Source organism: Eschrichtius robustus, chromosome 8 (assembly GCF_028021215.1).
Source record: "Eschrichtius robustus isolate mEscRob2 chromosome 8, mEscRob2.pri, whole genome shotgun sequence".
Taxonomy (NCBI): Eukaryota; Metazoa; Chordata; class Mammalia; order Artiodactyla; family Eschrichtiidae; genus Eschrichtius; species Eschrichtius robustus.
In genome coordinates this window covers 84,557,939-84,572,017 of record NC_090831.1, presented here as the reverse complement: position 1 = coordinate 84,572,017, position 14,079 = coordinate 84,557,939, and the positions used below count along the sequence as shown (strand labels likewise).

The 14,079-nt window shown below is 37.5% G+C and overlaps 1 protein-coding gene across 1 annotated transcript in view; it reads right to left on the bottom strand.

Annotated features, from left to right (window-relative positions):
* Nucleotides 1-13,833, bottom strand: part of ITPRID1 (ITPR interacting domain containing 1) — an 85,553-nt gene extending 71,720 nt beyond the window's left edge. Inside the window, 3 exon segments of the mRNA XM_068550029.1 lie at nucleotides 12,084-12,127; nucleotides 12,451-12,499; nucleotides 13,812-13,833. Coding sequence (XP_068406130.1) covers nucleotides 12,084-12,127; nucleotides 12,451-12,499; nucleotides 13,812-13,818 — 100 coding nt within the window. The 5' untranslated portion in view covers nucleotides 13,819-13,833.
* Nucleotides 13,834-14,079: the final 246 nt, after the last annotated feature.

Here is a 14,079-nt window from a genome sequence, read left to right as displayed (position 1 = left end):
TCCAGGACCAGATGGATACACAGGCGAATTCTATCAAACATTTAGAGAAGAGCTAATGCCTAGCCTTATCAGACTGTTCCAAAACATAGCAGAGGGAGGAACACTCCCAAACTCATTCTACGAGGCCACCATCACTCCATCACCAAAACCAGACAAAGATGTCATGAAGAAAGAAAACTACAGGTCAATATCACGGACGAACATAGATGCAAAAATCCTCAACAAAATACTAGCAAACAGAATCCAACAGCACATTAAAAGGATCATACACCATGATCAAGCGGGGTTTAGCCCAGGAATGCAAGGATTCTTCAATATACGCAAATCAATCAACGTGATACACCATATTAACAAATTGAAGGAGAAAATCCATATTATCATCTCAATAGATGCACAGAAAGCTTTCGACAAAATTCAACACCCATTTATGATAAAAACCTTCCAGAAAGTAGGCATAGAGGGAACTTTCCTCAACATAGTAAAGGCCATATATGGCAAACCCACAGCAAACATCATCCTCAATGGTGAAAAACTGAAACCATTTCCACTAAGATCAGGAACAAGACAAGGTTGCCCACTCTCACTACTATTATTCAACATAGTTTTGGAAGTTTTGGCCACGACAATCAGAGAAGAAAAAGAAATAAAAGGAATACAAATTGGAAAAGAAGAAGTAAAGCTGTCACTGTTTGCAGATGACATGATACTATATGTAGAGAATCCTAAAGATGCTACCAGAAAACTACTAGAGCTAATCAATGAATTTGGCAAAGGAGCAGGATACAAAATTAATGCACAGAAATCTCTTGCATTCCTATATACTAATGATGAAAAAGCTGAAAGTGAAATTAAGAAAACACTCCCATTAACCACTGTAACAAAAAGAATAAAATATCTAGGAATAAACCTACTTAAGGAGACAAAAGACCTGTATGCAGAAAATTGTAAGACATTGATGAAAGAAATTAAAGGTGATATAAATAGATGGAGAGATATACCATGTTCTTGAATTGGAAGAATCAACATTGTGAAAATGACTACACTACCCAAAGCAATGTACAGATTCAATGCAATCCCTATCAAATTACCACTGGCATTTTTCACAGAACTAGAACAAAAAATTTCACAATTTGTATGGAAACACAAAAGACCCTGAATACCCAAAGCAATCTTGAGAAAGAAAAATGGAGCTGGAGGAATCAGGCTCCCTGACTTCAGGCTATACTACAAAACTACAGTTATCAAGACAGTATGGTACTGGCACAAAAACAGAAATATAAATCAATGGAACAGGATAGAAAGCCCAGAGAGAAACCCAAGCACATATGGTCACCTTATCTTTGATAAAGGAGGCAAGAATATACAGCGGAGAAAAGACAGCCTCTTCGATAAGTGGTGCTGGGAAACCTGGACAGCTACATGTAAAAGAATGAAATTAGAACACTCCCTAACACCATACAGAAAAATAAACTCAAAATGGATTAAAGACCTAAATATAAGACGGGGCACTGTAAAACTCTTAGAGGAAAACATAGGCAGAACACTCAAAGACATAAATCACCCCAAGATCCTTTTTGACCCACCTCCTAGAGAAATGGAAATAAAAACAAAAATAATCAAACGGGACCTAATGAAACTTAAAAGCTTTTGCACAGCAAAGGAAACCAGAAACAAGACGAAAAGACAACCCTCAGAGTGGGAGAAAATATTTGCAAATGAAGCAACTGACAAAGGATTAATCTCCAAAATTTACAAGCAGCTCATGCAGCTCAGTATCAAAAAAGCAAACAACCCAATCCAAAAATGGGCAGAAGACCTATATAGACATTTCTCCAGAGAAGATATACAGATTGCCAACAAACACATGAAAGAATGCTCAACATCATTAATCATTAGAGAAATGCAAACCAAAACTACAATGAGGTATCATCTCACACCAGTCAGAATGGCCATCATCAAAGGGTGTGGAGAAAAGGGAACCCTCTTGCACTGCTGGCGGGAATGTAAATTGATACAGCCACTATGGAGAACAGTATGGAGGGTCCATAAAAAACTAAAAATAGAACTACCATACAACCCAGCAATCCCACTACTGGGCATATACCCTGAGAAAACCATAATTCAAAAAGAGTCATGTACCACAATGTTCATTGCAGCTCTATTTACAATAGCCAGGGCATGGAAGCAACCTAAGTGTCCATCAACAGAGGAATGGATAAAGAAGATGTGGCACATATATACAATGGAATATTACTCAGCCATAAAAAGGAACGAAACTGAGTTATTTGTAGTGAGGTGGATGGACCTACAGAGTGTCATTCAGAGTGAAGTAAGCCAGAAAAAGAAAAACAAATATCATACGTTAACACATATATATGGAATCTAAAAAAAAAAAAAGGTCATGAAGAACCTAGGAGCAAGATGGGAATAAAGATGCAGACCTACTAGAGAATGGACTTGAGGATACGGGGAGGGGGAAGGGTAAACTGGGAGAAAGTGAGACAGTGACATGGACATATATACACCACCAAACATAAAACAGCTAGCTAGTGGGAAGCAGCCGCATAGCTTTGTGACCATCTAGATGGGTGGGATAGGGAGGGTGGGAGGGAGGGAGATGCAAGAGGGAAGAGATATGCGGACATATGTATATGCATAACTGATTCACTTTGTTATAAAGCAGAAACTAATACACCATTGTAAAGCAATTATACTCCAATAAAGATGTTAAAAAAAAAAAAGAAAACCCAAAAAAGAAAAACTGACGCTCAGGGAGTGATGAAATATGAATTGTCCATATGTTGACACCCAGGGGAATCTGTTGGAGTAGAAGCAGTGACAGTAGAAATCAACTCATTCATGAAAACGTCTGAGGCGTTTTCTGATGAATCCCAGAAATACTTATGGGCGATGCTTTGCAATAGACCCTGTGTCACCAGGATGGAGGCAATAATCTATCAAATTTGGGGTACTAATTTCATTATAATTTAATTTTTACCCACAGACTTGTGAAACCTGAGGCAAATTTGAGTTATAGGAGTTATTTATAGGTTAATTTTAGAATAGCTTTATATGTCTTCCTCTACAATTATTTTTTTTTCTATACTAAAAGCAAACTATTTAATGTTTTTTTCTTTTTTCTTTTTTAATTTTGTTTAAATTTAATTTTATTTTTTTTTTATACAGCAGGTTCTTATTAGTCATCCATTTTATACACATCAGTGTATACATGTCAATCCCAATCGCACAATTCATCACATCACCACCTCCACCCCCACCGCTTTTCCCCCTTGGTGTCCCTACATTTTTTCTCTACTTCTGTGTCTCAATTGCTGCTCTGCAAACTGGTTCATCTGTACCATTTTCTAGGTTCCACATATATGCGTTAATATACAATATCTGTTTTTCTCTTTCTGACTTACTTCACTCTGTATGACGGCCTCTAGATGCATCCACGTCTCTACAAATGCCCCAATTTCGTTCCTTTTTATGCCTGAGTAATATTCCATTGTCTATATGTACCACAACTTCTTTATCCATTCGTCTGTCAATGGGTATTTAGGTTGCTTCCATGACCTGGCTATTGTAAATAGTGCTGCAATGAACAGTGGGGTGCATGTGTCTTTTTGAATTATGGTTTTCTCTGGGTATATGCCCAGTAGTGGGATTGATGGGTCATATGGTAATTCTATTTTTAGTTTTTTAAGGAACCTCCATACTGTTCTCCATAGTGGCTGTATCAATTTACATTCCCACCAACAGTACAAGAGGGTTCCCTTTTCTCCACACCCTCTCCAGCATTTGTTGTTTGTAGATTTTCTGATGATGCCCATCCTAATCAGTGTGAGGTGATACCTCATTGTAGTTTTCATTTGCATTTCTCTAACAATTAGTGATGTTGAGCATCTTTTCCTGTGCCTCTTGGCCATCTGTATGTCTTCTTTGGAGAAATGTCTATTTAGGTCTTCTGCCCATTTTTGCATTGGGTTGTTTGTTATTTTAATATTGAGCTGCATGAGCTGTTTATATATTTTGGAGATTAATTCTTTGTCCATTGATTCATTTGCAAATATTTTCTCCCATTCTGAGGGTTGTCTTTTCGTCTTGTTTATGGTTTCCTTTGCTGTGCAAAAGTTTTAAGTTTCATTAGGTCCAATTTGTTTATTTTTGTTTTTATTTCCATTACTCTAGGAGATGGATCAAAAAAGATCTTGCTGTGATTTATGTCATAGAGTGTTCTTCCTATGTTTTCCTCTAAGAGTTTTACAGTGCCTCGTCTTACATTTAGGTCTCTAATCCGTTTTGAGTTTATTTTTCTGTATGGTGTTCAGGAGTGTTCTAATTTCATTCTTTTACATGTAGCTGTCCAATTTTCCCAGCACCACTTATTGAAGAGACTGTCTTTTCTCCATTGTATATCCTTGCCTCCTTTGTCATAAATTAGTTGACCATAGTTGCGTGGGTTTCTCTCTGGTCTTTCTATCCTGTTCCATTGATGTATATTTCTGTTTTTGTGCCAGTACCATATTGTCTTGATTACCGTAGCTTTGTAGTATAGTCTGAAGTCAGGGAGTCTGATTCCTCCAGCTCCGTTTTTTTCCCTCAAGACTGCTTGGCTATTTGGGGTCTTTTGTGTCTCCATACAAATTTTAAGAATTTTTGTTCTAGTTCTGTAAAAAATGCCTTTGGTAATTTGATAGGGATTGCATTGAATCTGTTGGATTACTTTGGGTAGAACAGTCATTTTCACAATATTGATTCTTCCAATCCAAGAACATGGTATATCTCTCTATCTGCTTGTACCCTCTTTAATTTCTTTCATCAGTGTCTTACAATTTTCTGCATACAGGTCTTTTGTCTCCCTAGGTATATTCCTAGGTATTTTATTCTTTTTGTTGCAATGGTAAATGAGAATGTTTCCTTAATTTCTCTTTCAGGTTTTTCATCATTAGTGTATAGGAATGCAAGAGATTTCTGTGCATTAATTTTGTATCCTGCAACTTTACCAAATTCATTGATTAGCTCTAGTAGTTTTCTGGTGGCATCTTTAGAATTTTCTATGTATAGTATCATGTCATCTGCAAACAGTGACAGTTTTACTTCCTTTTCCAATTTGTATTCCTTTTATTTCTTTTTCTTCTCTGATTGCTGCAGCTAGGACTTCTAAAACTATGTTGAAGAATAGTGCTGAGAGTGGGCATCCTTGTCTTCTTCCTGATCTTAGAGGAAATGCTTTCAGTTTTTCACCATTGAAAATGATGTTTGCTGTGGGTTTGTCAGATATGGCCTTTATTATGTTGAGGTAGGTTCCCTCTATGCCCACTTTCTGGAGAGCTTTTATCATAAATGGGTGTTGAATTTTGTCAAAAGCTTTTTCTGCGTCTATTGAGATGATCATATGGTTTTTATTCTTCAGTTTGTTAATATGGTGTATCACATTGATTGTTTTGCGTGTATTGAAGAATCCTTGCATCCCTGGGATAAATCCCACTTGCTCATGGTGTATGATCCTTTTAAGGTGTTGTTGGATTCTGTTTGCTAGTATTTTGTTGAGGATTTTTGCATCTATATTCATCAGTGATATTGGTCTGTGATTTTCTTTTTTTGTAGCATCTTTGTCTGATTATGGTATCAGGGTGATGGTGGCCTCATAGAATGAGTTTGGGAGTCTTCCTTCCTCTGCAATTTTTTGGAAGAGTTTGAGAAGAATGGGTGTTAGCTCTTCTCTAAATGTTTGATAGAATTCACCTGTGAAGCCATGTGGTCCTGGACTTTTGTTTGTTGGAAGATTTTTAATCACAGTTTCAATTTCATTACTTGTGATTGGTCTGTTCATATTTTCTATTTCTTCCTGGTTCAGTCTTGGAAGCTTATACCTTTCTAAGAATTTGTCCATTTCTTCCAGGTTGTCCATTTTATTGGCATAGAGTTGCTTGTCATAGTCTCTTAGGATGCTTTGTACTTCTACTTCTGTGGTGTCTGTTGTAACTTCTCCTTTTTCATTTCTAATTTTATTGATTTGAGTCCTCTCCCTCTCTTTCTTGATCAGTCTGGCTAATGTTTTATCCATTTTGTTTATCTTCTCAAACAACCAGCTTTTAGGTTTATTGATCTTCGCTATTGCTTTCTTTGTTTCTATTTCATTTATTTCTGCTCTGATCTTGATGATTTCTTTCCTTCTGCTAACTCTGGGTTTTGTTTGTTCTTGTTTCTCTAGTTCCTTTAGGTGTAACGTTAGATTGTTTATTTGAGATTTTTCTTATTTCTTGAGGTAGGCTTGTATAGCTATAAATTTTCCTCTTAGAACTGCTTTTGCTGCATCTCATAGGTTTTGGATTGTCATGTTTTCATTGTCATTTGTCTCTAGGTATTTTTTGATTTCCTCTTTGATTTCTTCAGTGATTTCTTGGTTATTTAGTAAAGTATTGTTTAGCCTCCATGTGTTTGTGTTCTTCCCGTTTTTTTCCTTGTAATTCATTTCTAATCTCATAGCGTTGTGGTCAGAAAAGATGCTTGATATGATTTCAATGTTCTTAAATTTACTGAGGCTTGATTTGTGACCCAAGATGTGATCTATCCTGGAGAATGTTCCATGCGCACTTGAGAAGAAAGTATAATCTGCTGTTTTTGGGTGGAATGTCCTATAAATATCAATTAAATCTATCTGGTCCATTGTGTCATTTAATGCTTGTGTTTCCTTATTAATTTTCTGTTTGGATGATCTGTACATTGGTGTAAGTGAGGTATTAAAGCCCCCCACTATTACTGTGTTACTGTCGATTTCCTCTTTTAGAGCTGTTAGCAGTTGCCTTATGTATTGAGGTGCTCCTATGTGGGTGCATATATATTTATAGTTGTTATATCTTCCTCTTGGATTGATCCCTTAATCATTATGTAGTGTCCTTCCTTGTCTCTTGTACCACTCTTTATTTTAAAGTCTATTTATCTGATATGAGAATTGCTACTCCAGCTTTCTTTTGATTTCCATTTGCATGGAATATCTTTTTCCATCTCCTCACTTTCAGTCTGTGTGTGTCCCTAGGTCTGAAGTGGGTTTCTTGTAGATAGCATATATATGGGTCTTGTTTTTGTATCCATTCAGCAAGCCTGTGTCTTTTGGTTGGAGCATTTAATCCATTCACATTTAAGGTAATTATCGATAAGTATGTTCCTATGACCATTTTCTTAATTGTTTTGGGTTTGTTTTTGTAGGTCCTTTTCTTCTCTTGTGTTTCCCACATAGAGAAGTTCCTTTAGCATTTGTTGTAGAGCTGGTTTGGTGGTGCTGAATTCTCTTAGCTTTTGCTTTTCTGTAAAGCTTTTGATTTTTCCATCGAATCTGAATGAGATCCTTGCTGGGTAGAGTAATCTTGGTTGTAGGTTCTTCCCTTTCATCCCTTTAAGTATATCATGCCACTCCCTTCTGGCTTGTAGAGCTTCTGCTGAGAAATCAGCTGTTAACCTTATGGGAGTTCCCTTGTATGTTGTCGTTTTTCCCCTGCTGCTTTCAATAATTTTTCTTTGTCTTTAATTTTTGCCAATTTGATTACTATGTGTCTTGGCGTGTTTTTCCTTGGGTTTATCCTGTATGGGACTCTGTGAGCTTCCGGGACTTGGGGGGCTATTTCCTTTTCCACGTTAGGGAAGTTTTCGACTATAATTTCTTCAAATATTTTCTCGGGTCCTTTCTCTCTCTCTTCTCGTTCTGGGACCCCTATAACGTGAATGTTGTTGTGTCCAATGTTGTCCCAGAGGTCTCTTAGGCTGTCTTCATTTCTTTTCATTCTTTTTTCTTTATTCTGTTCTGCAGCAGTGAATTCCACCATTCTGTCTTCCAGGTCACCTATCCGTTCTTCTGCCTCAGTTATTCTGCTATTGATTCCTTCTAGTGTATTTTTCATTTCAGTTATTGTATTGTTCATCCTTGTTTGTTTGTTCTTTAATTCTTCTAGGTCTTTGTTAAACATTTCTTGCATCTTCTCGATCTTTGCCTCCATTCTTTTTCCGAGGTCCTGGATCATCTTCACTATCGTTGTTCTGAATTCTCTTTCTGGAAGATTGCCTATCTCCATTTCATTTAGTTGTTTTTCTGGGTTTTATCTTGTTCCTTCATCTGGTACATAGCCCTCTGCCTTTGCATCTTGTCTATGTTTCTGTGAATGTGGTTTTTGTTCCACAGGCTTCAGGATTGTAGTTCTTCTTGCTTCTGCTGTCTGCCCTCTCTACAATTATTTTTAATTAATAATATTTAAATCTTCTTTATGTACCTCAAGTGTAAATGAAATAAGGTTTTATCAATACAAAAAAACCCTTAAATGGAAGTGTCCCTTTTTGCCATCCAAGCTTGGCTCACAAAAATAAGGAAAAGCTAGGGATAAAATTAATGGCCATGGACTTACACCAGTATGCAGTATATTGGTTTCTGGTAAAAAGAGCATGAACTTTGAAATCAAACAGAATTCAAATCATGTGTCCACCTCTTTGGCTTTATGTGGTTTTAGGTAAATCTCTTAACTTTACTGAGTCTCTGTTTCTTCAATATTTAATGATGTTATTCAATCACCTTGTTTGAGAAATACTTCATAATATTTTTAAAACATGCAACAGGCACTCGCTATATGATAATTACTAATTATTACTAATTATAATTTTGAGACTGAAATGTATAGGGATCAGAAACCTAGTGAACCTCAGGAAAAAAAACAATAACCATGGAATTTTCCAACTCTTAAGCGCTAGTATCTCACTCATGTCCATTTTCCAAGAGTTTAGTTTCTTATAATTTAAAATTTCTGGAGTTAAGGTAGAATGGGCTTCTTATGACTTTCTAGAAAACTAATTTGATGCATCTTTTTTATTTTAAGATCCAGATGTGGCCATTTTGCATTTCTAATGATACTTGACTGACATTAAAAAAATTAGCGTTGTCCTACTTCAAAACATTTAAATTCAAGAGGACTGAGTTGTGGCCGTAAAAGCTGGTGCAGAAGAGTCAGAAGACCTGGAGGGAGAAGTAGATGCCAGTGAACTGACCCACATTGTTCATGCTTTGACTTTTCTAGCAGGGACACTGATGCAGAGCTTTCCTCCCAGGATACTTCCAGGAGTGTCCATGCATTAACACGGATAGTAAATTATACTGTAGTCCTCTAGAGAGGAAACGTGGCTGTAGAGTCAGACAGACCCATGTTCAAATCTCAACTCACTTATCTACTAACTGGGTTACTTTGGGCAAGTTACTTAACCTTTCTGAGTCTCATTTTCCTCTTTGCAAAAGTTAATAATGGTAATACCCACCTCAGAAGATGGTTCTGGTAAATGAGATAATATACATAAAAAGTACCTAGGCTGTGTGCCCTCCACATGTACTAATTTCATTCCCTTCTGGGAGCTCTACCTAGCATAATGGTGGTGAACAAGATGATACACCAAGCAGATTCCAGTTTAATAAAAATTAGACTTAAAAAAAATTAGACTTTAGGTAGCTGCAGAGCAGTATGAAAGCCAAAAAAAAATCACCATTAGAAGCCAAGACCTGACCTTGGCCATCTCAAAGCATAGAAGGAAATCAGCAATAGGGCCACTGAAGCCTTATTCCACCTCTTCATTTTATTTGAGGTCTACTAGAATGCTTTCCATGGGAGGTACTGGGTCACCTGGAAGATGAGCAGTCACTTGGATCTTGTTACTACTTTAATGTATAAAGCCTAAGAATGATCACTGAGGGAAACCAGCCTCAGAGTGATTTCTACTTGTAGTCAGTTGAATAGTATCCCCCTCAAATTTCATTTCAGTATCTGAAATTTCATATCAGAATGTATCCTTTATCTGGAAATAGGTTCTCTGCAGATATAATTAGTAAAGGTGAGGTCATACTGGATAAGGGTGAGCCTTAAATCCTAAAGCCAATGACTGGAATCCTTAAGAGAACAGAGAAGACTCACAGAGAAAAGACAGCCATGTGAAAACAGAGGCAGAGCATGCAATGATGTAGCTACTAGTCAAGGAATGCCAGGGTTTGATGGGAACCACAAGAAAGAGGCCAGGAAGGATTCTTCCCTTAGAACCTTCAGAGGGAGAATAACCTTGCTGACACTTTGATTTCAGACTTTCAGCCTTCACAACTGTGAGAAAACCAATTTCTGTTTTAAGCCACCAAGTTTGTGGTAATTGGTTATGGCTTACCTAGGAACGAATGCACCACTCTACATCATACTGAGATTGTGGGAGCTTTTACAGGATTTTCCCTCCAGCAGAGACTACTTTTCTTTCTCTTCTTCAGTTCCTTTTTGTCTCACCACAGTTTTCTCTCTGACACACCCCTCATGACCTTCAGGTCTCCAGTTTCTGCTACTACTGTTATAGTTTCCACTTCCTGGTGCGGTCCTTGGCTTCCCTAAACTCATGGTGCCTTGAGCTCATTGCAGCAAAACCAGCACACAGAGGGGCTGAGAGAATGCCCAGCCACAGGTCCCTCCACCCACCTCAAACCAGCTGTAACTAAAAATCGTGGCACTTGACCACCCAGATTCTCCACCTGCAAACACACATGAACACCAGCCTTGCTACCACACAGGTTACTGAGTTTAAAATATGATAGATGAGGAAGGGCCTTGTAAAAGTGAAGGCTCAATTAAACTTGTAAGAAGCTATTCCATTATTATTAAAAACTTCGCTAAAGACAAAGGACCTGGCAAATAGAAACTGTGCATGTCTGATCTCAGAGTCATCTTGTTACCCTTCTTTCCTCCAACTCTTCACCTCACGCTTTTACTTCATTGACTTGATTCAAAGGAGGAAGGGCCATGATTTGTCTTAATTTCTGGGAAGTGAAGCTTTTAATATAGTTACTGACAACCCCAGAACTGGTGCCAGGCCTCCTACTATAACCTGGGCAAGATGAATTATCAGAGGGATATGAAATGCTGGCTATATTTCTTAACTTCCTGCCTTTTCATGAGAATAAACTGTCAGGAACAAAGGTACTTAAATTCAATTTAATTGGCAAACATCTTCAGAGATTTTTGGCACCATGGAACTTTTATATTTAAAAAAAATAAAGAAGCTTGGCAAAGGAGGATATTTGAACGATATACCTAGATTTTTAAAGTAAAAATTCCTAAGTTTAAACTGGTTTGTAGCCAATGGTCAATCTTAATTTAAGTGGCAGCGAAGGAAGTGAAATAATTAAAACCAGCCAAGTAAGTAGCAATTAGACTAATAATTTTCCCTCTAATCATTAAACTCCTTATTTATGTCATTTTTTACATGCATTATTTATGGCATTACATCAATTTTAAAACACACTGTTTTCACATTTTAACATCTATGAAATCAGGATGTGTCTAGTAGTCAATGTTGCCTACTATAATGCCTAGTTATAATTGACAGGGATGACAAGGATGGTTGCTTTATTTTCCTATTGGAGTGGTACTTAAAATGTGGGTGCGCTTTATGATTGAGGAGTCTTACGTTCTAAGAAATACCGTATTTGATTTAATGAAGATGTAAACTGTGAGACCTGTAGTTAAATTTCTTTTTCTTCTTGTAATGTTCTTATCAAATCTCAATGTAACAAGTGTGATACATTTTCTGCCTCGGAAATACATATTTGTACTGTTTGCTATAGAATTCAGTCATTTGTTGTTTCTGAGAACAAATGCATCATTAGAAAGAGAGGATATAATTTTGAGACTGAAGAATAGAAAGAAACTAGATTTAGAAATAAAAGTACAATACAGTGTGAGGAAAAATTAAACAATTTCATTTTCATTTCCATAATTACGTCCTTGCAAAACGTCTTCACAGACCCAGCGAGTTTTCTGTTAGAGTCTGAGCTAATGATATGGCAAGAGTCCTTGTTTCTAGCCCCCAACCTGCTGCTGGATAACATCTATCCTTTCTGAGCTTGCCTTAAATATTAAAGAAAGTGATTGAGCTGAATGGTTTCTGAGATTTTTTTTTTCCATTTCTAGGAACCTCTGATAATTCTCATTTTTAAAAGATTTATTCACACAAACATTTTAATACATCTCCTACTCAGGTCCACAAAGCATAACTGCTTCTGGGTTCTCTGGTCTTACCAATGTGGCTGATGACTGGCTGAAGGTTTTCATTTACAGAGACACTATAAAGAAACAAAAGTATTGTGAGTCAAACAATGTGTGTAAATAAATTATGCTAAATTGCTCCTTAATTAAACAGAGTTATGCAGTTAGGCTTTATTACAAGAGGACTTTTGGAAACCAATGAACAGCTGGGGGCTGAAATAATACTATTCTATTTTGTACTTTTAAACCGATATATAACTTTTGCAATAACAGAGTAATCCTTCAAACACCCAGTTAAAATGAAAATCCCTACATGTCACACCTGTCCCAGAAGGATTACCCATAATGTTTTCATGGATCTTTGCAAGAAGGATGCGTAAGGGCATAAAGAAACACTTACAAGAATCCAGAGTCCAGCCAGTGCGGAATACTTTCTTGTTTGGAATCTTCTACTAATGAGAAACAGACCAGTCAGTCAAAGCAGAACCAGCTAAAGTGATCCCACCCCGTTACTCAGCCACCACCCAATAGGTCTGTTTCCTAGTATTTAGTCACATGTTTCTATAAGCATATTCATTTTTCCCCCAAGGCAAAACTTCCGGTTTTCCATAATCAGTTTTTCCTGAAAATGAAGTGTAAACTTGCCAGGAGACTAACTTAAAAAAAAAGAGAGAGCGAGAGAAAAAAAATGTGAAAAGGAAAAAAATAAATCACCAAAGATCAAGAGATGTTAGAATAATTTTTAAATTACCTGGTGTGAATACAAAGGGTGAAAAAGCATAGGAGACTTTTGCCTTTCTCTTGTTGGATATAAATCACATGGAGCCTCTCCTTACTGAATCACATTTACATAAGGCAGCTAGCCAGTGATGTTCATTTGCAAGGAGTTCTCTGCCAGGTTAGAAGCCAAATTTGCATTCATTCCAGGGGCAAATTGCACTACAGTCCCAGAATTGCCAAAGGCACCCTGTGTTAAAAAGGCACCCAGTCTTTCAAGGTGGATCTTTATCACTGGCTCAACAAATAGTCAACAGGAAAAAAGGAAAGGATATAAAAGTAGTTTTCCTGTAAATATTTGTTTCCATCCTGGTTGGTTACAGGTTACTCTGGGCTTATTTTCTTTGACTTTATCCTACGAAGCAGTGAGGTACCTGAATTACCCCCTCACAAGGTGTCTGGTGAACCAAAAAGGCCAAGTAGACATGGGAGTTGCTTAGTCTTCAACTGAGATACTGTGAAGGGACAGAATAAATTGGTGGTGGGCAAAGAAGAAAAGCCATCAAACAGTTACATCATAAAAAATCAAACAAACAAAAAATCATAGTGAAGGGAGAAATGTTTTCTTACTTATTACTCTTTAAACAATTAAAATTATTATCAACACCTTGTGCAAGACCCAGCAAATAAGAGCCTTTCAATAAAATGTTTGATGTCCTACAAGAAGCTTCGTGTCTCTGGCATGGGGTCCACATAGCTTTATGATCCTGGGGACTTAGGATGAGGGGATCTTGGAGTGGAAAGGAAGCAGAGTTCATTCGTTAGTTGGTCTGTTTCCATCAAGAAGGTCTGTGTTTTAGGTGTCTGTAGGGGAAGTCAGATGTGCCCATTTCATAGAAGTTTCTGGTATCATGCCAGGAATACTGGTATCTTCAAAGTCAAGTCTTTGTTCCAAAATCATTTGCCCCCAGCCCCAAGCCCCCATCATATCCCTCACCACTCACAGTAGGTTGGATTCAAATAGCCCTGAGGGCCCGTTCTCACCCAGCATGGGGGTGGTGAGACTGTGGCTCTCCTCCTCAGAGCCAGGGGGCAGCTGCTCATCCAGGGGAGCCCATGTCCTCTTGGTGGACCTCAGGATGTCTCTCCTGCTCTTTTCCTGGTCTCCCTGAGACTTCTCCGCCATCTTTAAGAGAGTAATTCAACAAGCTAATTAAAAACACACACACAAACAGATTAGACACAAAGAGCTCAGCTTTCAAGCTTGGCTCAGTGAGAGGGAGAGGACGACAGGATTCACAATTCAATGAGT